The sequence below is a fragment of the Xyrauchen texanus genome, chromosome 21 (assembly GCF_025860055.1).
Source record: "Xyrauchen texanus isolate HMW12.3.18 chromosome 21, RBS_HiC_50CHRs, whole genome shotgun sequence".
Taxonomy (NCBI): domain Eukaryota; kingdom Metazoa; phylum Chordata; class Actinopteri; order Cypriniformes; family Catostomidae; genus Xyrauchen; species Xyrauchen texanus.
In genome coordinates this window covers 21,728,190-21,753,623 of record NC_068296.1, presented here as the reverse complement: position 1 = coordinate 21,753,623, position 25,434 = coordinate 21,728,190, and the positions used below count along the sequence as shown (strand labels likewise).

Below are 25,434 nucleotides of genomic sequence, written 5' to 3'. Positions count from 1 at the left end.
ATGCTACATATATGTGCTTTTTGGAACTTCAAAGTTTTGGTCACCATTCAATTGCATTGTATGAACCTACAGAGCTGAGATATCTTCTAAAAATCTTTGTGTTCTGCAAAGGAAAGAAAGTCATACACATCTGGGATGGCATAAGTGTAAATGATGAGAGAATTTTTATTTTTTGTTGAAATATTCCTTTAAGACAAACTTTTGTTTATCCCATATAATCTTGTTATTACTCACGAAAAATTAGATATGGCATCTAAGACCTATTACAAAAATATAGTTGTTTTACATACAGACGAGTAGGGAGGAATGTATTCTTCCTTTTCAAGGCCCCATATTTCTCATGACATGCTCACCCTTTTTTCCTCAAATCCCATCGTGACTTTCATTAACAGATTGTGGGAGGAACAGCTTTCCAAATAGTCTTGAAAAGAGAGAGAGACAGAGAGAGAGAGAGAGAGAGAGAGAGAGAGAGAGAGAGAGAGAGAGAGAGAGAGAGAGAGAGAGAGCATCAGCTTTAGACCTGATGCTTCATCACACTGGAGACCTGGACCAGGACAATACTTGAAGTATTGTCACAAACTTCAAATAGTCTATTAAAATTCAATGCTATCTGGCCCTAAAAATAGAATACACCATGGCAGACTATCTGTACACAGTGACAGACCAAAAACTTGACAAGGTACAGACTCAGTGGACACAACCTCACTATAGAAACGTGTAGACACAGGAAAACATGGTTGCCACAGGAAGAAAGGTTGTGTCCACACTGTGATCAAAACAAAACCAAGACAGAGCTGTATTTTCTAAAGAATGCACAAAATACACAGACATTCAGGAAATCATTTAGCACAAAATTAAACATATTCACAGCACATTTGACCATTTAACAAACAATAAAAAAACTGCCCTTCTTATTAGGTAAATAAAAGGAGTGCTGTGCTGTCTGTCTGCCACAGAATGAGGTACAGTGAGTGAACTGACCTGAATCTGCATCTCCAACATACTTTATTTTGTTTCTAGCTTTTAGTAAAATTTCCTTTATGTGGAACTTTAAACTGGTGAAAATTTGTATTATTTAACATTATCATTTTTTAAACTTATTTTTCTTATATTATGTACATTGTTTTGCACTGTTTTATTTGTATGCAGCTCAGCTGTAAATGCTTTGGCAATACGAATGTAAAAGAGAGAGAGAGAGAGAGAGAGAGAGAGAGAGAGAGAGAGAGAGAGAGAGAGAGAGAGAGAGAGAGAGATGTGCCTGGGAATGACCTTGAGCTGTAGAGGTGCCATAACATGTTTAGTCCTGCTCATTAAGAGTACAATTCTTGATATTAGACTTAAACCACTATCTTCTATCAATGAGATAGCGACTAGAAAAGTGCATCAGTAGTATCTTCAAACAAACAAATTGGAGGCAGGCCCAAACTAAATAATGTACCATTGAGACACTCATCTGTTTTAATGGTATGTGTGTGGGTCTGTTGTCCTCCTACCAAACTTTGTTAACCTTACATAGCACTTATGATGCAGCAGTTATCTCAAGTAATGAGGGTGGGTTTACAATTAGAATAGAGCTGGTGCTTTAGTGGGCTGGAACTGATGGGTGGTGTGTGCTATTAACGGTATTTTGGGTAAGTCTTTCATTATTACGTTCATAAAGATATTTGTTCACTTGCTTGTTGCATTCAGTTGATAATGGTAAGACTGAGGACATTGTAATTTACAATAGGCTTGTTGAGTCACATTTATTTCAATGTCCTGACTTGTTTTTTTCAGTAGCTGAAATTACACTGAATTCTGAATGGATAAATTGTAGAGCGTTAATACGAGGATCCCTTAACAATACCCATATTTTACTTTATCTTCCTTCGGGGAATCACGACCATGGAAGGTAAAGACCGTTAAAAAATATTACAATAATGAAAAATAAAAAAATAAACAAAAATGAATTAAACATATTCACTTCATTCCGCAGCTATTTTAAATGCCTCATTCAAAAGATGGACACTCTCTCTATATAAGATGTTATAAAACAAAGAACAGTTAAACTATTGGTTGGTGTTAGAGAGCCATCTTGTGGAAACAAATGGCCACGTCTTTTAAAAACAGCATACCGATTGACTTTAGCAAGCATACAAATTGCACTGTATTGTTAAGAATCTATGTCTGAAATAGTCAAATACATAGTGAATGTATTTTAAATTCTTAGCATGAAAGCAGTAGCTGCATGTTTTGTCTGTCCATATGAAAACTGAACTGACAGAACAGAACAGCATTTTAGGAACCTCCTTGCATGCTAGCATACAAAATTACTTTTTTTGTTGTTGGTGAAATTTTGTCTAGGCTATGCCTATGCGTATTACATATCATATCAGTTTTATCTTTCTCACATTTACGTTCTGGTCTTATTGTGAACGAGTCATCGGTGCACGTTATTCCAAAGAAATTTATTGTTAGCCATTTTGTATTAGTGGTCCGTTCGCACAGAACGCGTTTTTTAGCGTCCATCCCGCGCAGTCCCTGCTATGACAAGAAGATGACATTTGACAAGAAACCTTTTTGTGTTATGTGAGCAGTACAGCGATTCAGGTATTACGACAAATATGTAGTGAGAGTGCGGCTTAAAGGGGTCATGACATGACTTTTTTTTTATTATTTTGATATGTTACTTTAGGTTCACTTATAATATTAGTATTGTGTTTTGCACCAAAAACGGTCAAATATTGTAGTATGTAAAAAATTTCCCTGTCTGTCCCTCTGTCAGAAATTCTCGGTTTTTGTGCTACTTCTCCTTTTTGACTTGACAGTAAATGGCCACTGTTATGATTGGTTCTCTGCTCTTGATTGAGCTGGTTTCTCCTTGCCATCTCACTGCTCATCAATACTGGGTAGGCAACAGTAACATAAATTAGGCATTGATGTGTTGTTGTGGAGGCTGTCAGATGCAAATGTCTACCACAGTGTGATATCACAATGTGGAGGAAGTAGAGAATGAGTCTTTTTGGCTGCTTGGTTTCAACAAATGCTGCTTTTTCAGTGAGGGGGAAGTTTTGAGTTCTGAAACTTACAGTATGTTTTTATAGTACAATGACCTCTTATATGTCAAAAGATCAAGGAAAATTGTATTCCTCATGTCATGACCTCTTTAAGGGAATATAGTGAGCAATGATACTCCCTGGTTTTTATGGTGCATTCTGGGAATTAGGGCGCAAACGTTTCAGCGCACTGGAACAATTTGCGATTGGGACAGCCCTGGCCGACGTACTGATCTGTGCCCTGATTAATGAAATAGTGAGCTGATTGAGATGCACACTAAATGTGCTGTGAGGACGGAGGACAGAAGAAGCTTCCTGAGGACGCTTGGGCGAGGAAGCACAGGTGGATCCTATGCAGAAGAATTTTTCTTCAAAGCACCTGGCGCACGCATAAATTCTCCTCTCCCTTCTCATTTGGCGCAGTAGTTTTAATTCAAGTTTCACCATTGCAGTTTAAATAAACCATAACTGTCACATACTTCAAAAGTGCATCATGATTTATTAGGAATATACTATCCACTATATCAAGTTTCAACAACATAACAGCAAGCACTCTGAGGTAATGCAGCTGTGCAGAGATGGCACTCTGAAATGATGCTTGAGTGAGCAAGGACATTTAATTTTACAAAAACGTCTGGCTTCAATTGTTCCATTCTCATTTCCTTTCCTCGTTTACTAAGAAGGTGGAGCTTGAAAGTGAGGAAAGGAAACAAGGATGCTCAATTTCAGAAATGAGAAGCACCTGCTGTTTTTCCAGCATCTCGCGCAGGCATGCCACGTTTATTTTGAATCTGTGTAATAATTACAATGTTCTGTTTACTTATTGAGCTGCATCAAGCCTTTTCCTAACAACAAAAATGTGTTTGGTCAGAACGGACATATTAGGTTGTGGCAATCGTTTCCAGTCCATGTCAAGAGATCTCAAGTTCCCTGTGCTAGCAATGCAGCTCAACACAGGTTGGGTAATGAGCTGACACAAAGTGAACTAAATGTGATAAAATATAAAATGTTTGGCATCTTTCTTAGTGTTTTTTTAAACACAATGAGCAGCCAAATGCTTGACTGCACACATGTTGTTTTCACATTCAGACATAAAAGCAGATAAACACAAAAGTCAGAAGTACGACTTCCCACCTTGGTAAATGAGATATAAGGTAAATAAATAAGAGGTGTATTCATATGTAGATTAAATGCCACTTGGCGATTGGCTGTCGAAGTGATTGCATCATCAAATTCCAGTGCTCATTCTCTGAGGTCTTGCCCTTCTCGAGGTGGATCTGACCAATCAGGTGCTTGGAGGACTTATTTGCAGGGTGCTGCTCATAAACAGAGATAATAATGGAACACTCTCTGATCTGTTGATCTGGCAGCACAAAGGTCAGGACCTCATTAAACACAGTCACTTCCCAGCACCTCTTCTGTGTTGTCCTCTGATGTCGAAGTTTACATTGGTTGCAGATGACACTGGTCCTGGCATAGAGAACTATCAATATAAAGAAAAGAAGAAAAAAAACAGTTTGCTACATCATGGTGGATTTAAAGGAATAGAAACACAAATGAAGATATTCTGTAGAATGTATGAGGTTTTTTTGTCAATGGGGTCCAAGCACCAAAAAGGACATAAAGGCAGCATAAAAGTAATCCAAATGACTCGAGGGGTTCAGTCTATATTGTCTATATGATAGCTTTGGGTGAGAAACAAACTACAAATGTAGTCCTTATTCACTAAAAATCTTCCATTCCGCTCAGCTCTCTTATGCATGCTCATGAAGCTTGTTCATGCATCCTTAAAGAAAATGCATGTAAGTAAGCAGTTAAAGAATTAATTATGTTGGGCCTGATGTTAAGATTCATATTGAATAACTTAAATTTTTGTCTTTTCTCATGCAAACTTATATCTCTTCATTAGAAGTTGACTGTGCTGTATCACTCAAACTGAATGGATTATTTTATGCTACCTTTATGTGCTTTTTTATAGCTTGAACGTACATTCTTTAAAATGTCTTTGTGTTCCAGATACAATGAAAGTCATAGCAGATTGCTGAATTTTGAACAGCATAAGGATGAATAAATGATGAGAGCATTATCATTTTTGGGTGAACTATTCATTTAATTTCAAATGCTGATCAATTTATGTCTTACTTTGATTTGATATTTCCTCACCTCTCTCTGTTTTATTGGGATAAGAGACTGTTCTGATCTTCAACACTCCTATCTCCAGCCTCTGAGATGTAGGCATGTATTTCAGAGAAAGAAGCGCCTCACCAACCATATCCTACACGGTAAATATAATACTGTAAGTTTTTTATATGAACATTGGGTCATTTCTAATGTGTTTAACTGGTATAAAACATACTTTTTTTGGTACTTGCAGATCCTGTTTTAACTCCAGGGGATATGAGATTTTCAAACTATTCAGGGGTATCCGGGCCTCTCCCAAAATTCCATGTCTTGAGTATTTATCAAAATCCCTTACCTACAAGATACCCAGTTATTACATCTAGACTTTTTTTTTTTTAATAAAGTCCATCAAAGATTGATCAAAGACAAATTAGTTTCTTTTTTAACAAAGTCCATCAAAGATTGATCAAAGACAAATTAGTTGGCTTCCTAAACATATTGCTATGCCTGTTACTAACCTCAAATCTAACAGTGACTCTGGATACCTCCTCCTCAGCCAGAGCACAAGAGAACTGATCTCCAAACACAGGACTGCAGCTCTTCTTCACTAGGCGTGTCTGCCACTCATGCAGCACACACTGATGTGAACTCTGCTTCTCATCTTCACTCTCTGCCCAGAGCAGCCGCACCCATACGAAGGGGTCCACACTGTGGCTAAAGTCTCGCACTGCCAGATCCTGGGCATCCAGTACTGTCACCACCAGTCTGGACTGCAGCTGATCATAGAACAGTGAAAAGCGCAGAGACCCCTGGATGTGCTCTTCTTCTGGATCAGCCACGCTGGCCAGGTCTAGACAGCTGCCCAGATTGGAGTAGGAGGATCCAGGAGAGAGACCGTGGCTCATATGGTCCAATTCCTCATAATGGACCATCTGATGGAGAGAGGGTGTGTCTTATTTTCTATTACTCTAATGCGGTGTTTACAAACCTTGTTTGAAATGTGTTCCTTTTAATTCCTAGGCTCCCTTAAAGTGTTATATTGGGTATTGTTAAAATAGTTAAAGTGACTTTTAAAATAAAATATTACATTGTATTGGCTACTCAGTCTCTTGTTAGGTGTTTAGAAATACAAACATGTGTTTTGAGCAGCACAATATGGGAAGCAAACAAATGCATTCCTGGCTATGATGATAATGTTGGTTTATTTAAATGTTTCTCACCTTAGCTTTTCGTGTTTGTGTAGCATACTGAAAACCTCCACTCTTAGCTGTCAGGTCATCTGCTAACAAGATATTCACTGGAATCAAATGTTGACACAAATTCTGCATGACATGAGCTATGTATCATGTGGTCTAAGCTTTCTTGTCATTACATATAATATAGTTACAATAAACATTGCTGTTCCTCATATACATTTACATCAATAATTTATCTTCAGTACTTTTAAAGGTTAGATATAATAACATTAATACATTTGTTTGCAGGAAAACTTACCTGTTTTTTGTGAAACAGGAAGGTGTGTACAGTAGTGGTAAATTTGCCATATTAGAAGACAGAAGGCTACAAGGAAAAGAGTAACCGATATACCCAATATCAAATACTGAATTTCGTCTGGGAATGGCAGAATTTCTCCAAAGGACATTTCCAAAGTGGTAAAGAAAATCATGTCTCTCTGCCATGTACAGCCCTAGAAAAAAGACACAAAGTTATTTCGATTGGATTTAGTTATATCTAGTGATATATGTATGTAATTCAACCCTAGATATACTGTAATGTGTCTGTCTGTTTTAGGCACTGATACATTTGGTAATATACATTGTTTCTATGTATTAAACGTATTTTTAACAGAATTACAATAGTAAAACACAAAAGACCCACCTTTTTAAACATGAGTTTTTCTCCATGATTCCATCGTCGCAAATAAACTAAAACTACGATGCATTCATATTCAACCACACTGTCATCAGAGAGTCATCACCTGACAGCTGATCAGTAAATACAAAACCAGTTTGATCACTTGTTGATTCAGTCTTAACTAAGCAGGTTGCTTTTGCCCTTCCTGAATCTTTAGTTGAACAAGATGCATACAGTATGTTTCATTGGCAAGTGTAGAAGTGCTTCTCTTCTCCTTTCTTTGCTTTACACATATGTGCAAATACAAAGGCCAGTTTATCACTGTCCTGTATCCAAATAGCAAGAGCTTGCAAGATTAGATAATTGCTCATGAAACACTTTAAGACTTTCAGTGTAGAAGATTGGAGTACCTTAATTTGCCTCTTAAACAATAGTCATAAAATTTGCCTCTTACATAATGTTCATACCAGAGGAATGTGTATGTGGTACTTGAAATCTCCATTTCCAGGTTTCCATTTGTATTTGCAGTGCAATTTCCCCCTTTGTCTTTCTTTTGAAACTTACACCAGGCCAGGGCATGAATAAAACTGCCTCTTTATCTTGTGATATTCTGAAGCAATGAATACTGTATGTAACAAACATTACTGGAGTTGGATCTCTGCCTACAAACTGCACAATGCCCTGAGAGATAGCTATATATAAAACAAGCATTGAACTGGGTTTATTTGATTGAAATCTACATGTGTGCCTTAAAAACATGTAAAAAGAAAAGTGAATCAGAAGTATACAGAATACTTTTGACTGAAGTTATCCATCTTTTCCTCACACATATAATTTTTTATGATGTATAATAACAAATCTGATAACAAAAAATACACAAAAGGAAAACACATGTAATAAACACTTTATATTATGTATTTTTTGTGTACTAACATTAAAATACAAATGATGCAATGTACTTATTGTGTAACTACATGTTGTTCTGCAAAATTCTCACAAGATTCACATTTGCTGCTACTGAGGTTGAAGTATGGGTAGAATTAGGAGCAGGGTTAGGGTTTAGGGTAAGGGTTAGGAGTAAGGTTAACACTGTAACTAAAGATGTAATTAAATGCAGGTACTTTATATGTTAGTATAAAACAACATGTATGTACAAATAAAAACAAAGTATCAAATGCTGAAGTACACAGTAGTTAAAAACTCCTAATATAAAGTGGGTCTGAAAAGATTTTTTTAAACATGTTGTAAACATTACACAACACAACTAAGTGAATCTTATAAAGAGAACGAGGTAGTCATGCTACAATCTGGAAAGGCACAATAATAACAGACACAGTAAGAGTCTCACCTCTGGCTCTCCCATATCAGTGCTTACCCAGTCCAAATGCAGACCATACACAGGATCCCATCTGCCTCTAGATCCATTGCCAAGCATCTGGTGACCATGTTTAGTGCACTCTTTTACAAGACAAATGCAACTCAGTATCTAAACCGATAAGTTCAGCATGAGAAAAAAGGAATCAAATGTTCCTTTTTCAGAGTGTTTGCCAGTTGAACAAAGTAAGCTGAGACACACTTACCTTTGATGTCCTGTAGGGGTACCATTTGAAAGTGTTGGCTTGAGTTTCACTGAACCCAGCAGGGAGGACAAATTCATGACTGCTGTTCTGTGGATGCCCATGCCTGTTCCTTTAGCAGCTGCTTGCTTCAATAGTGGAAACATTGCCTGAACGACAAATTTAAACAATAAGTTGTTTAAGAAAGATGCTAAGAAAGTTGATTTGTGTGACATGATAATGTGCAATATTAAAATGGTAAGTTATAGGCTAAATTTAAGTATAAAAATATGATTTATATGGCCTTCTACTGCATGCATTTAGATTGTGTATTTGTGTCCAGATTTAAACTGAAAAATGAAACCTTGGTGATCATCAATGGAGCAACAGAATTGGTACTAGTAAACTAGGTTTTCCAACATTTTCTCTGAAGTGACAGTATCAAATTCGGTTACAACATTAATGCCAGCATTGTTAATAAGAAAGTTAATATCCTCTTCTTGAATGAGCTGTTCCACCTCAGACACGGCTCGGTCCATACTCTCTTGACTGATAACATCTAGTAACAGAAATGTCAATGGTTAACAATCCAGAATGAGGTAAACTTCATATAAAGCATCCTCTAGACAAGACAGTGCTTCTGTGTACTCACCAAGTTTAATAATGTGTAAGTTTTGATGCTCTTCTGCCAGCATTTGCAATTCCTATAGAGAAAAAAGGTCTTTAGACTAAAAGACAGCAATGCCAAGATGTAAAGTGAAAAATGTGTTATATGTTGGTCTGTTCACACCCAAAATCAATGAAATCGCTTAAGAAGATACAGATTTAACCACTGAGGTCATATAGATTACTTTTATGCTGCCTTTATGTGTTTTATGGAGCTTCAAAGTTTTGGTCACTATTCACTTGCATTGTATGGAATTGATATATTCTTCTAAAAATATTTGTTTGTGTTCAGCAGAAAAAAGAAAGTCATACACAACTGGGATGACATGAGGGTGAATAAATGATGAGAGAATTTTCATTTTGAGTGAACCAACCTTTTAAACATAATAATGAAAATGATGTTCAACTACATCCAAGTTGACAAGCTAAAGTTAATCTAAAGGGTTCATTGTTCCTTCCACATTAAAATGTGTTAAGTAAAGACATATCTATTTTTTTTTACATCATTAATGCAATGTAAGCATCATTAAAATGTAAATACATCAATATGGTACTATACACATGTTATTACTGTATATTCCAGGCTTGAAATGCAACTCTTAGTTTAATTCAATATAATGTACAGTACAACAGGGGTCCTTGATATAAACCATGTGATCCTTGGCCTGAAAAAGGTTGAAAACCCTTGGTGTATGATAAGAAGTGCCAAGGGCTGGACTGGTAATCTGGCATACCGGGCATTTTCCCTGAGGGCCGACGCACCTTTAGGCCGATCAGGGGCGGACTGGCCAGCGGAAGAACCGAGCGGGCCGGAGGGTCGGCCGCGAAACGGACAGAATGGGCCACGATGATTTCAAATGAGCCGTCGTGTTATGCAGAACGACCCACAAAACGGCGCCGCGATATGAAGAAAAGGACAACGAACAGAAAGATTTTCTGCTCATAGAAAATCAACAGTACATTTTAGAGCTACAATTTTAGTAAAATTCACAAATGAATCTCTATAGCCTTTTCCAGCAGTCAAAATGGGCCCACTTTGCACGTCTATTGCAACAAATCCAATCTATCCCAGTGATCAACATTTTGCAGAGTAACAGGGGTTTAGGAAGGTGCCTTAATGCTTATTTCTGCCATTTAATGATTTAGGAGAGCATTATATTCAATTGGGCTTTTTACCATTGGGCTTCCCATATGGGTCAAAATTGACTCGTTAAGAAAATGGAAGGGACAATTTGTTTTAAATTGTTATTTCTCTCAAACAATTAAATACAAAAGTAAATTTTCAACAAAAATGGTCTTGACAAAGTCAACGTTTGGTTCCAGTAGCAAAAACAATGCAATATTTATAATGTATTCTTTACCTGTCCCAGGTCAAAAATGACCCCAAGCTAGTTTTAGGTCACTTGTGTCACTAAGACACTTTTATTGAAAAGTACATTTTAACTCAAACATTTCATATCCACTTATTTATTTAATAAGTTGCTGTTTATAAAGTGGGATAATGTACAATTAGGCATTCATTATCCTCTGTTGTACACCTTTGTCCTGGCCATCCTGTCAGGGTTTATTCTTTGATAATGACTGGCTGACTATACATTATATCTTTTAACAGTATCATTTCTTAATTAACACTACACACGTTTTGGGGGCCTGGGTAGGTCAGCGACTTTTGACGCCGACTACCACCCCTGGAGTCACAAGTTCAAATGCAGGGCGATTAGTAGTTCTCGCTCTCAATGTGGTGCGTGGTAAGTTCTGTGTGGATCGCGGAGGGTAGCATGAGCCTCCACATGTAGAGTCTCCACGGTGTCATGTACAACGAGCCACATGATATGATGTGCAGACTGACGTCTCAGAAACGGAGGCAACTGAGACTTGTCCTCCACCACTCGGATTGAGGTGAGTAACTGCGCCACCACGAGAACACCAGGTGATTCCTTTTCTGTTGAGACATGAGAGTGGAGAAACTAATTATCGCTTAAACGGCCATTCTTTTGTGAATGAGAAAAGTCCTTTGTTTAAGCCACACTTACCAATTTTTCAGGCGTGAGCTTAAATTTACATAATCACCGGCCAGGTGAAGGGAGATGGAGTACGCATTACCGTTTAACAGCGGTAGGTCATAATCCCTTGACCGTCTGGACTCTCTGCTGAGATATTCACTTCAGAAACTACACTCCTGAACTGTTTGAAATTATTGTTGGCAGTTGTTGGGATATACATGTGACAAAGGCAGTAACCAATGAGCATCAGGCCGAAGTCCAGTCCATAGATAAAAGTACGTGTTTTCCAGATGATGGAAAGTGAAATATTTTTCTGCAATAAGAATGGTGTCCAATGGAAAGCGCGTTTGTACGGAGCATTAGGAGAAGTGAGACATTGCTCTTTGAAGCCAACATGCCAAGCCATATTGTCAGGGACCTTGCAAATGTTGTCTTGTACAAACCTTTCTGTGCTTCTTCTGCTTCTTTCCATGTGCAACCACAAATGATAAGTCACAAATTGCAAATTATGCAGTGAAACACTGATTGTTGTTCATGTTATAGTTCATATTCACCCCGTGCTCTTGCTCTCGGTAAACTACATGTTGATTGGCTGCGAAAATGGGACGTGATATTGAAGCCTTGAGAAATGTCTAAGGCAGTAATTTAGTGTGACACCTATACTCTGTACTTATCGGTAAGTGTGAAATGCCCACCGATTGAGGAGGGAAAGATCAGCGACAAAGTGTGACATCCCCCACCAAAACAGAGCTATTCAGTGTGTGCTAATGTGGCACTGTCTTAAATCTGTCCAAGTGGTCAAACACAGAGATAAACAAAGACAATATTGTAGAAGGCTTTTCAACTATATCTCTGTCTCTTCACCCAAGTAGCTTAAGACCTGCGTTCAGTTAGCTCACGGACTTTCATTTAATGCCAAAACCAGTTACATTGATCCGATCAGCCATTTCCTTCCACTGCTCAGGCTTTGGGTCCACTCCTGTGGGATTGTGGGCGCATTAATGCAGAACGATCACACTCTCCTCAGGGACTTTCTGATAAAGAACACAAAAATCACTCAAAAATATTTGAGGACAATGCTCAATAATCAGTATGCAAGAGACGTTTAAACGAAAAAAAAAAAATTATAATCTTACTGAAACATCATCCAGTGCTCCTATGAGTTCAAAACCGCAGGTTTTTGGGTCATAGTAAGCCTTTATCTGCATGCCTGCATCTCTGAAGATAGGGGTATGTTTCCCCAAGAGGGTTTGGGAAGGTATGCATCCTGGGCAACACTGTGGAATCAGGACTTGGTGAGTAACATTTCTTACTTAACCAGACGTAATTACAACCTCACATAAACAAACTGTGTTGTGAATTACTTATATTCAACAGCTTTTAATTACATACCACAAAATTAGCACCAACACGTAGAGATTCAGTTCCTGAAATAGTCTGGACAGTAATGCTCTGTGTGCAAAGAGAACTGGCAATTAATAACCAAATCTCTGGAAAAGACTTCCCAAAAGTTTAGTTTTGAAGTACTTACTCTTCCACTCTTTAAGACCTCATTATCAGGTCCAAGAGCCAGCTGAGCACATGTCTTTGAAAAGTCTGCCAAACCTCCAATAGGTACACTTTATCCAACTTCTTAGCAGCAATCTGGGCCTCAGCCTGAGAATACCAAAATCTGTCATTTGTATTACGCAAGGATTAAAAGATTGGAATGCTATTTGGAAGACTAGATAGTTATATCATTTTGGACAATTGCTGTAATTTATGATAGCTATAAAGCTTGGAAGATAAAATAGTATGACCAGGGTGACTCTGGGTTTCAAGGAAATCTAACTTCCAGGAAACATTTGTAATGTCATAACATGAGTTAAAAGGGATAAGTGTAGGCTATTTAAGGTGGCACCTTGCGGACACAGTTGAGGACATACGGCTTGCCCTGATCATCGTGATAAGCTCCCACTCCGAGGTTCAACTTCTTAGGGTTTGTGTCATGCTTGAAAGATTCTGTGACCCCCAGGATGGGATACGGGGCATCTACACCTCAGTCCACCATGAGTTGTGAAATTTGTTTTACTCAATAGTTAAATTAAAAGCAAGTCAGCTGCTTCAATAAAATAGTCATGATTGCACATTGCCATGGCAGTGAATAGGTTAAATGTTCACAACTTTCATTGTTCTATAAGCCTTGTAAGCACCTGAGGTCAAACACTTATGTGCCAGTGTTCAATAATTGTTCTCCCAAATGAAATTGAAACAGTTCAGCAACCTTGATTGATATTAGTGATAGAATGGTATAGCAGTTAGGCTGGTAAATTGGCCGGTATTTGGCCACTGTAAGATTATCAGCACTGGACAATAACTGCGCCCACTTGTCTGGTAGACAGAAGTGGTAATTTCAACTTCTGTCAGTTCTAAAATCTAACAACTGCTGTGTCACATACACAAAGCAAAATTTCTGTTTTCAAATGTTTTAGTGAATTAGGAGTAATTAGTGTGTAAAATAAGTTTTTAAGCACTTATGTTTAGAAAACTTGTTTACATCTTATATGCTATTGTACTGTATTATACGGTAAACCAGCAATCAGCCACCCAGCACTCAAATATTGGAATCAATATTGATTGATAAACACATATCAGTTGACCAATACCAATTGTAAAAACAGAACTCATCCTTCCTCTGTTACTAATACTCATTTTTGAGTAGCCTATATCCTACATAAAAAAAAAGTCTTTGACAACTCATTAGAATTTCTACAAGCAGTAGTTCATTAAAAGGTGGCTATCATCGCAAATCATTTGTTCTTTAAACTTAAAGGAATGTTATTAAAAGCTTAAAGTTCACTGATCAAATACCATCTATCACGTGTGTGAACGTGGGCCAAAGTTAATCCTTTAAGCTTGGATGGGCCCGCTATCGAGAAAAAAAATATATTATCCATATATTAATAACTAGTCTAGACCAACACAAAAAGCTGTACTTTGCAATGCATGTAGGCATTATTACCAAAACTCAGCAAGTGCTTGAAATTTGCAGACAAATCAGAAGTTTTCCATTTTGATAATTTATAAAGTTAGAGTATTATAGTGCACAATTTGTCAACTTATACAAATACTTGTGACAAGGATGCTTTTTTTTAAAGTAACAAATTAAGATAATGCTTACTCAAAAGGACCACTTCAGAAAAGGGTGCATAATTTCGTTAATTTCAATCACATTTGTCATTTCATTACATCTTGAGTATTCTATAAACAAATTAATTTCCATTGTGATTGGATTAGTCAATGTGAGCCCACTTTGAAAATGTTTCATATCAAATCAATTCGCTCCACTTAACTTTTAGAAAACAATGACTTTAAAAGGCGCCCCTGCAACAGGGGGGCTTTTTACCCCAAATGCTTTCCTTTCACTTATTGGAGAGTTATTTTGTTTTATATAAATCACCTTGAACAATATTGAAAATAACATAAGTATTTTGTCTAAAAAATAAATGTGATTATTTCCAGGATATTCATTAGCTACATAAATTTACAATAAAAAAAAAACATATTACATATTAGATCAAATTGCCTCAGAACCAACCTTTAGACAATACATGCGATGATCTCATGGAAGAATTTAATGCTTTTAAAATTTTAGGTTCATAGTGACAAACAGGTGTTTAGGAAAGTACTGAGGTAGTTTTTGATGTTATTTAGTTATCAAAATCAAAGGAGCCTTTTGTCCCTTTGTACCCTATTGTCAAAGACGTATACTTAACTAATACTCACTATATCAGTGGTGTCCAAACTTTTTCACTGGGGGCTAGATGTCAAAAGATATAGTGTTGCGGGCCACACCATTGTAATATAATAATAATAATAATAATAATAATAAAAAAAGGCTAGATGCCACTATTGCATCACCTTTATATTGTATGCTTAATATTATGCAAGTCTTAATAACATTTTGAGTTTATAAAAGGATATTTCTCACACCAAGAATGCTCGCCATAGAACAGTGATGCAGGGTCAGAAATTAAGGGGTTCTCGAGGCAAAAAATGCCCTAAAATTCGAAATTAACGTTTAAGAATTTTAAGAACTATATTAGATGGTATAAATAAAAAACAAACCTGTGCTTTGTTTGCCCCCAATGCACAGGTTTGTTTTTTATTTATACCATCCAATATAGTTCTTAAAATTCGACTTGTTTTGAATAAAAGAATGACAGTAAATTTTTATACGTTTAGAAAAAATGCCCTGATGAACAAAAATTCCCCTGAAAATAATATCAGTTATTGACCTCTTTATGGAATCTTTTATTTCTCACCATGCTGCTATGGCATGATTCAATGAATTACTCTTTATTTATAAGTCAATCACGGTTTCTGTTCTGTTGTTACTTGTGTTACAAATATGATATTAATTTGATCAAAATGATTGCGCTCCATTTATTTGGTTGATAAGCTCATAGGGTGTTTCAGTACAAGCAGAGATGCTCGAGTGTTTTGAGCACTCTCTCTTCTGTCCTTACTCTCAAAAGGCACTGAGAAGTCCGTGAATAATTTGTCTTGTTTCAATTAAACATCAAAATGAACCTCTGGGGAACACTGCAATAGAACAGTGGCAGTGAATGCAATAAAAGAGAAAGCTAGAAGAGCATTCAATGCTATTAAGGGCAAATTTACCCAAGTTGTACTATCTTTGATAGTATTTTAATGCCTATTGCTCTGTACCCATGTGAGGTTTGAGGTTTCATTCACAGTACTTTTATTCTCTTATGCTTATAATGTCCTGTTAAATGCATATTTTATTTTATAATGTATATTGCTATTATAGTTTAAATTTTATTTGATTCATTACCTGTCACCTTATTTTAATTCTGTCTTATCATTACTATTTGTCTTGTCATTATCTGTTTTGTGTATTAATGCTTTGGCAATATTGTATGTAAACACAATCATGCCAATAAAGTACTTTTAAATTGAAAAAAATAAAATAAATAAAAATAAAAATTTGACTAAAGCCTTGTTTTTGTACTCAATAACAGTGCATGACCCACAGAGAAAAACAATAATTAATGATAATAATGTAATGTTTAAGGGGCAAGTACACATGCATCACTATATCCGGCTGAGCACAGGCTGCAGTGGCCCTGTCCCAAATGGCACACTTGATGTGGACTTGCGGTCTTGTGGCCTTCATTCCACAAGTCCACCAGACCGTAGCAGAGATGCTCGAGTGTTTTGAGCACTCTCTCTTCTGTCCTTACTCTCAAAAGGCACTGAGAAGTCCGTGAATAATTTGTCTTGTTTCAATTAAACATCAAAATGAACCAATTATTGCTCTGTACCCATGTGAGGTTTGAGGTTTCATTCACAGTACTTTTATTCTCTTATGCTTATAATGTCCTGTTAAATGCATATTTTATTTTATAATGTATATTGCTATTATAGTTTAAATTTTATTTGATTCATTACCTGTCACCTTATTTTAATTCTGTCTTATCATTACTATTTGTCTTGTCATTATCTGTTTTGTGTATTAATGCTTTGGCAATATTGTATGTAAACACAATCATGCCAATAAAGTACTTTTAAATTGAAAAAAATAAAATAAATAAAAATAAGAATTTGACTAAGGCCTTGTTTTTGTACTCAATAACAGTGCATGACCCACAGAGAAAAACAATAATTAATGATAATAATGTAATGTTTAAGGGGCAAGTACACATGCATCACTATATCCGGCTGAGCACAGGCTGCAGTGGCCCTGTCCCAAATGGCACACTTGATGTGGACTTGCGGTCTTGTGGCCTTCATTCCACAAGTCCACCAGACCGTAGGGTATTCCATTTGTCATTTTAGCGCTCCAAGGGGTGCTCGTAAGCGCCCCCTTTGTACACTAAATGCACCCTTCACTGATGTCTATCAGTGCAGGCTCCACAGTGGACAATTACACAACAGTCACCGCTGCTGATCCTCTCGACCAGTCACAGCAGAGAGGAGTTTCCGAGCCAGAGGAAAAAACATGGCGGACGAGGCGATGTCAATTGTGGATTAAATGTTGATTTCAATAATATTTTTTTCTGATTGTCAATGGTGGATCACTTGCTTATGTGTATACACAGATGAGCCAATACATTATGATCAAACGCAGGTGAAGCGAATAATGTTGATCATCTCCTAAAAGGCCAGATATCAATGTCTGGGTTGATTAGATGTTAAGCGAACAATCGGTTCTCGTAGTCAATGTTTTGGATGCTGGAGACAAAGAGGCAGGGGTAAAGAACTGAGCGACTTATGTACGAATTGTTAAGACCAGACAACTGGTTCAGAGCATCTCTGAAATGGCAAGGCTTGTAAGAAGCTCCCAGTCTGCAGTGTCTGACAATGGTCCGAGCAGGGACAAACCACTAACTGGCGACAGGGTGTTGGGTGCCCAAGGCTCATCAATGCTTGAGGGTAACTTAGACCAGGGGTTCCCAAACTTTTCCATGACAAGGCCCCCCAAATACCACTAGGTTCTGGCCAAGGCCCCCTTTTTCCATGATGTGTTATTAAACCCATCGACAATACTACGTCAAATGTAGAAATAAATAAATAAAACATTTAGGTGAACATCCATTAACCTTTATTGGTGTTGTAATAATAACATTTGTATGTCAGATCTTCATATATGGTAAAGTAATTTCAACATCTTCAAATCTGTTACAGTAATTTCAACATTCAACATTGTATCTTTGTGTGTCAGTGAATGGAAAAAGAGAGAGATCTTAACGAGAGGGTTTGTGTGTGTGTGTGTGTGTGTGTGTGAGAGAGAGTGAGAGAGAGAATATCAATGGGAGGGCTGGGCCTGATGCAACATTCAACACTCTGTGTGTGTGTGTGTGTGTGTGTGTGTGTGTGTGTGTGTGTGTGTGTGTGTGTAGAGAGAGAGAGCATATCAATGGGAAGGCTGGGCCTGGTGGCAACATTCAACAACATTGTGTCTGTGTGTGTGTGTGTGTGAGAGAGAGAGCATATTAATGGGATGGGTGGGCCTGGTGGCTCCTACACAGTTTGTCAAGCCTGGGCTTTATGTCTGTCAGTGCAACACGCATGTCACTCTCCACATTTAGACGTGCTCTGTGTTTTGTTTTAACTACTTTTAAAGTTGAAAAACCAGACTCACACAAATAAGTGGTTGCAAAAGGAAGAAGGCATTTCAGAGCACTCTCAGCTAGGATGGGAAAATCATTTCTTACATACATCCAGTAGTTAGAGAGGGAAAGAGCATCAAATTTCATTTTTAAATCCCATGAAGTAGTCAGCTCAATCAGCTCCTCCTGTGATTTTAAGTCTAGACAAGAGCCTACATCAGGGGCAAATGGGTTCCTTACCCAGTTTAGATGGGTGCTGTCAAGGTCAGGGAAATAGTCTCTGAAATATCCCTGGAGGTGCTCCAGGTGGGATTGTATCAGTGGAGAAATGGTGTCCAACTCGCCACCAGATGACAGCAGCTCTTGGTGTAATAGTGGGAACATTTCTGTAATTCCCTCCTTGAGCTTGTTTGACCACAGCGTAATCTTCAGGGAAAAAGCACGCACTTTGTCTTGCATATGCACTATGTATGCGTCACGCCCTTGCATGCTTTGGTTAAGCACATTCAGATGACAAAAAATGTCAGCCATATATGCAAGTTTGAGAATCCAGGCTGCATTTGTGAAACGGTCAGCCAGCTGATGTTTCTCAGACAAGAGAAACTCTGCAACCTCCCTCCGCAACTCATACACACGGTTCAAAACTGCCCCCCGTGAAAGCCAGCGTACGTTTGAGTGAAGCAGCAATCCATCAAAACGGGCTCCCATTTCTTTACACAGAAGAGCAAACAGTCTGTGTTTCAAGGGGCGGGCTTTAATGAAGTTTACTACGTGTATTATGTCCTGTAGTACCTGATTAAGCTCATCATCCAACCGTTTGGCCACCAGTGCTTCTCGATGGAGCATACAGTGCGTGAACGCAGCATTCGGGGCCTTCTGTTTGATGAGAGCCGTCACCCCACTGTTCTTCCCAGTCATAGCCGCGGCCCCGTCAGAACACACACCCACGCAACGAGACCAGTCAAGTCCATTTGAATTAATATATTCGTCCAGCAATTGAAAAATCTCTTTCCCAGTAGTTCTACTTTCAAGTGCCTTACAAAATAAAATGTCCTCAATGAACATTTCTTGGGAAATGAATCTGATGTACACAAGCAACTCGGCAGCGTTAGCCACAACAGACCCTATTGCCTTGACATTGCATATCTGTAAGTTGATGGAATGGGTGGTCAACGAGAGGTTAATGTATTTCTTGGTGAAAAGAGAAATGATGGCTGAATTCCAAAGTATATTTAGGAGAGGAAGTGGTACTATGGATTCAGTATTGTGTCTGGAGGACAAAATCAGAGAAGCTCAAATAAAGAGACAATGGCGGTAGTGTTTTTCTGACATAGAAAAAGCACATGACATGCTATGAAGAGAGGGATTAATTACATGGTATGGGAATTGGAGGGAACATTTTTAACTGGATAATGGAAGTTAAAATAGGACCAGAACTGTCACTCTGAACTGTTTAATCAAGCAAACATGTTGTAGTGAATGGAACACTTCAGGGGAGTGTTGTAAGTCCTACTTTATTTTCTGTGATGATAAATGATATATTTGTAAATATACCAATGGACATGGGAAGTTCACCGGTTCCAGATGACAGGGCTCTGTAGAACAAAGGGAGGAATGTGGAACACATAGTTAAGAAAATACTCTCAATAAGATGAGATACATCAGGTTGAAATTTGGGGGATTAAATGGGGATTTAAATTTTCAATGGAGAAGACCAAAGTGATGCTTTTTACAAGAAAGAAAATCAGGGAAGGTAATAATCTGAAATTATACGGAAGTAATCTGGAAGAAGTTGAACGTTTTTGTTTCTTGGGAGTGCATTTTGACTCTATATTAACCTGGAAACCTTAGAAATGTGGAGAATAAGTATAAAAAAAGTAATAAATTTTATGAGATATTTTGCAGGAGTGAAATGGGGAGCTGATATTGAATCACTGAAATATATACATGTATCTTTTTTTGTAGTTTGTAGTGATTCATTCTCTGCACTGTACAGTCTTATGTCAGGATTTAATCTACGAAATAATATAATTAAACTCAAGAATAAGGAAACAAGGCACTGAGATCATAATCATTTGGATTCCCACTCATACAGGGATTATGGGTAATGAAAGAGTGGACAAACTAGCTTTTTAAAAAGAAAACAGACACAAAAATTTGAATCTCAAAATCAAAAAGGAATGAGCATTGTATGGAGAGAAATCATTAAAGAGTGGCAGCAGCAGTGGGACCAGGAGATAAAAGGTAGACATTTATATTCCATTCAAAATAGAGTTGAAGTTGTGAAAATTAAGGAGGAAACAGAAAAGAGGAAACAATCAAGACTAGGTTAAGAATAGGACACTTCACATTATAGGAAAACATGTCATTTGTAATCATTGTCGTATCAGAAAATGTAGAGCATGTGCTTGTCAATTGCAGGAAATATGAAGCAGAAAGAAATGACATGATGTAAGAAATTGAAAGATTTGGAATAACAGGAACAGGAGAAAAGAGTATACTGGAGTGTGGTGGGAATGGACAAGGTAGAAGATGCTTGAACAGCTCCCTAACAAGAACAGGATTGATGGGGAGAATATGAAATACTGGGCAATTTAGGAGTTATATAACTCCAGAAGTCTGCAGTAGTGCAACATTAAGGATGCAAGCTGCTGGTAAAAACCCAAAGAAGTCTTTGGCGACTTCCTATGAAAAATAGTTGGCAACACTACTGGTACCCCATCAGTCTGCACTCAGAGGAGGGTGCCATTAGGGACAGGGCCAGTGATTGGCTGAATTTAAGGAAGAAGGCGCGATGAGTTGCTACCCGATCATGTGCTTTTTACAATGTCACTGTTCATTTCACAAAAACTTAACCCCCACTTTTCTCTACCTAATTATACTGTAATGCTATTAAACAGAAAATCTCAAATCTATGAACAACTGTGGAGCATACACTTGCCAGGCCTGGTTGAACTTGCTATGGTTAATGTCATACTCCAGACACTTGTTGTGAAAACAACTCGTCTGTCTGCTAGTCCTAATTAACATCGATTAAAGCAATATTACTGATCTTTGACGACTTCTCACATTGCCAGCGGCCATACGCTCTTAAAGTCATTCTGAAAGATAAAACCATTGGTCAAACATCAGAAGAATTAGTATATTCCAAACTATGTTTACAGAAGAGTTGCATACAGTAACTTTTAGCTGTGCTCAGTCCACTAACCAGCTAGCACAAGCTAACTTATCAGATGAGCGAGAGTGCGCACAAGTAAAATAAAAACACAAATGATCTTGCACGGAACTGTAAAATTACAAAGGCAGGGGCCTGGGCCCTGACACTAGTCAAAATCTTGCTGGATTTCAGCAGTGCCATTGCTTGAAGAGCAGAGGACTTATTGGAAGACAAACACACACTGCCAAGGTTTTGAATTCACCTGCTGTTTGTGTTGTAGAGCTAATGGTTGGGTTGCATTGCATAGCGGTTGGAGACAAGAGTAGAAGTAGTAGGCAGTTTAACGGAAAGATACTGTGACTGAGATTAAACTGGCCATAAACAGACGTGACCAACGAGCTAGCTAACAACTAGCAGCTGATACAAGTTATGGTGAAACCCTTGTTTGTCGCTGCACACTGCTAAATGTATATCCACGATGGCACTGTGTGCAATGAGTTTGATTTTGAGGTAAATTGATGAAACATGTAGTAATTGTTAAAATGTCGCAGATTTATGTAGCTAATATATGTGAGTCCCTGAACTTATCAAATCTATTTTGAGACCAAAGATGTGTTTATGATTTTCAATTTCATTGAAGATGCTTAAAGGTACAAGAAGTATTTTTTTTCGTCATTAAATTTTGTTTTAATCCTAAAGAAATTAATTGCAATTTTGAAACATATGCATGTAATCAATATGACCCACATCAGCTGAAGACTCCAGTCACATCAGTAACTTTATAAAAGCTTTTTTTATTCTACACTGAAAGGGTCTGCTCATGGGGGTGGCAGTGTTGGCAGGATCACAGCCAGCCAATGTCCAGCCAACTACTACTCACTTAACTACCACCATGATATTTAGCATTTTCACTTGTGGATTAAATTAATTAATCATGTCTTGGGGCCTGGGTAGCTCAGCTAGTATTGATGCTGACTACCACCCTTGGAGTCACGAGTTCAAGTCCAGGGTATGCTGAGTGACTCAAGCCAGGTCTCCTAAGCAACCAAATTGGCCTGGTTGCTAGGGAGGGTAGAGTCACATGGGGTCACCTCCTCGTGGTTGATATAATGTGGTTCTCGCTCTTGGTGGGGTGTGTGGTAACTTGTGGGTGGATGTCATGGAGAATAGCATGGGCCTCCACACATGCCACATCTCCACGGTAACGCGCTCAACATGTCACGTGAAAAGATAAACGGATTGGCGGTCTCAGACGTGGAGGCAACTGAGATTTGTCCTCCTTCACCTGGATTGAGGCATGTCAGTACACCACCATGAGAACTTAGAACGCATTTGGAATTGGGCATTCAAAATTGGGGAGAAACATTTTTTTTAATCATGCCTGACTGTAAGTGATTTTTTACAATGACATCTTTAACTGAAAACTATTGCATTTGAATGATTCTCCATCCACACCCCTAGGTGTCAATGTAAGTCCAAGACAACATGAACAAAAACTTTCTGAGTGCACCTTTAAGTAATTAACTTCAACAAGTGCGGTACAAAAAAAAAAAAAAACGCTCTCACCCCTTTGATGCATTTAATTATTATTATTTTTTTTTTTGTATTTCAAAAGAAATATCTTTTATAATTTCCTTTCACACACAATGTGTTGCTCCATCATTATTTGATTTTGATCATCATATTTATACACCATACTTACATACCATGGTATTTACATGGTACTCCAAAGATACTATGGTATTACCATGGTCCAAAAACGTGGTAAGAATAATACCATGGTATTTTTTTTATGAGTCATTTTTATGCGCCATGTTGTTCTCAATCCTGCTCTATGAAAACGAGACATTAAGCAGTTTGAGACAATCGACCTCTTACTTGCGTAGGGTGAAGCAAAGTGCATGTCGCAATTATAAAGTGCAATTATAATCAGTGGCCACTTGGAGACAATGTTGCTCCACAAATCTCGGTACCTTCGCCATACTGAAAGTATTCCATTACCAATGATTGGGTTGATACAAGAACATTTAAAATATACAATGGCAATTCCCAAAAAACATGACCCCATGATATATACATTAAATTGTATTGATAAAAAAATGCACTAACAATGTTTTAAGAAAATATCTTGTAGGCCTACAATGTTTTCTAGGACTTAAAAGGAGAGCATACATTCTTCAGCACTACAATAGAAAATCAGCATGTGAAACGAGGAGTAAATATTTTTCGCTCGCACCCTAATGCAAAGAGGTACATTTAAAAATTATATATATCCAGCAAACAAAGTTTTGACAGTAAGATTTAATGTTGTTAATTCAAACAAATGCCAAATGTTTAATAATTATGTAGAAACAGTTGAACATTTAAAAAAAATGTTTTACTATAATTTGGTGCATACCTTTTGGAAAGATGCATATCATTGGGTTAAACAATAAATATCTGTTGTACAGATATTTATTGCAACTTGTCTCAGAATATAAAAGCTTATACTGTAGCTGTAATTTTCATCAAACCATAGTTTACTGCAGAATCTTAAGTTCATTCTGTGAATATAGACATTCTTATATCACACGTTAACTTGTAAACACATGTACTGAAATATTTCTAGTGTTTTGTGCACAAATAAAGAATGAAAGCATGAGCATCAACTGTTTAGTTTGTAGATTACATTATTTAATAGATGACGGATACAGTGCCGGCTGTAAACAAACTGAAAATTAACTAAAAAACAAATCATTTTTAAATTCTTTCCAATACCACCAAACCCACTCAAAGCAATATTTAACCCATTTAAAAGCACCAACAATATATGAAATCTTAGTCGAATTAAACGTAAATCAATCAAATTATCAGTTGGAATGTATATTTTTGAAAACTGCCAGGGCAGTGACTTTTTAATGCCAAAAATGTATTTTTTCCTAAATCAATTTAATATCTATGAATATATTAATTATATATATATATTTTTTATGGCCTGTTATAACAAACAATACAAATCAAAAAACAAAACACACTGTAATGTTGCCTGAACACTGGCCAGTAGCACTACTTGAACATGTTTTGGTCCTTCATGCCTGCAAATTTTTCAATGGCTTTCTGGTTAAAGTCAGTCATATCAGTCACAAGTCTCTTTTCCATTGACAGCATGGTTAGTGCTTTCAGCCTCTCCTGGACCATGTTGTTTCTCATAAAACTCTTAATTCTTTTCTAGGTTGAGAAGTACCTCTCAGCTTCCACTGTGGTCATTGGTGTGGTGATGAGAATCTTTAGGAGAGTAACAGTCTCTGAAAAGACTTCTTCAAGATTGTTCTCCAAAAACAGCTAGAGTAAGTCCACAGCACCACAACAGTCTCTGAACTCTTCCTTGCTCTTGATGAGTCTAAGCTCTGTCTTCAGCTTACTTCTGTTGAGCACTGGATTTGCCTTCAAGGTGTTGCTCAGTGCATCTTCAGGAAATGCCATCTTGTACTGTTCAAACCTGTCCCTTTGAAGCAGGGTGGCACTATCAAGGTAGTTTTTGAAGGAGAACCGTTCCCTGGTGTGTCTCAGTATGGTATCGCAGATACAGGTAGAAGGACAAAAATATAATAAATTATCTAGTGACGACAAAATGTCAATTTCACCTGCAAAATGTAAAATTACCAACCAACAAGTATTCTAAATAAGGAACAACTAAAGTTAGTTTTTCTGCCACTGTTACAGGTTATGAAGTCATAGAGAGATTAGGAAGAAATTTCAATAATTATCCAACTCTTATGGCATTTACAGAGCCTTTGCTGCCATCTTCAGGACAAAACGTGTTTCAGCATTTTGGGATGCTTTTTGGGACAAGCTTATACACGTTTTAGAAAAATAAAATTCCTCCCATTGATCAAACATACATGGCATAGTAAACAACTGTCTATCTGATGCTAAATATAAATGTCG

General features: G+C 37.4%; 2 protein-coding genes across 3 annotated transcripts; both read right to left on the bottom strand.

The window, feature by feature from the left end:
* Positions 1 to 3,014: 3,014 nt before the first annotated feature.
* Positions 3,015 to 7,093, bottom strand: syt19 (synaptotagmin XIX). 2 transcript variants are annotated; one of them, XM_052152852.1, is made up of 7 exons: positions 7,035 to 7,093; positions 6,651 to 6,843; positions 6,377 to 6,438; positions 5,675 to 6,088; positions 5,392 to 5,511; positions 5,199 to 5,310; positions 3,015 to 4,518 (listed from the first exon to the last, which is right to left on the bottom strand). In XM_052152852.1, the coding sequence occupies exons 1-7, from the start codon at positions 7,044 to 7,046 to the stop codon at positions 4,211 to 4,213; spliced, it is 1,221 nt and encodes a 406-aa protein (XP_052008812.1). In that variant the 5' UTR covers positions 7,047 to 7,093; the 3' UTR covers positions 3,015 to 4,210. The 2 variants fall into 2 exon arrangements, with proteins under 2 accessions (XP_052008812.1, XP_052008813.1); XM_052152853.1 differs by having other exon boundaries at positions 6,377 to 6,435.
* Positions 7,094 to 8,305: 1,212 nt separating this feature from the next.
* Positions 8,306 to 10,423, bottom strand: si:dkey-12e7.4 (uncharacterized protein LOC558132 homolog). The gene is given in 9 exon segments (XM_052152213.1): positions 8,306 to 8,317; positions 8,359 to 8,405; positions 8,408 to 8,468; positions 8,591 to 8,631; positions 8,634 to 8,736; positions 8,931 to 8,972; positions 8,974 to 9,125; positions 9,219 to 9,270; positions 10,409 to 10,423. Coding segments are annotated over 9 exon segments (525 nt in total).
* Positions 10,424 to 25,434: the final 15,011 nt, after the last annotated feature.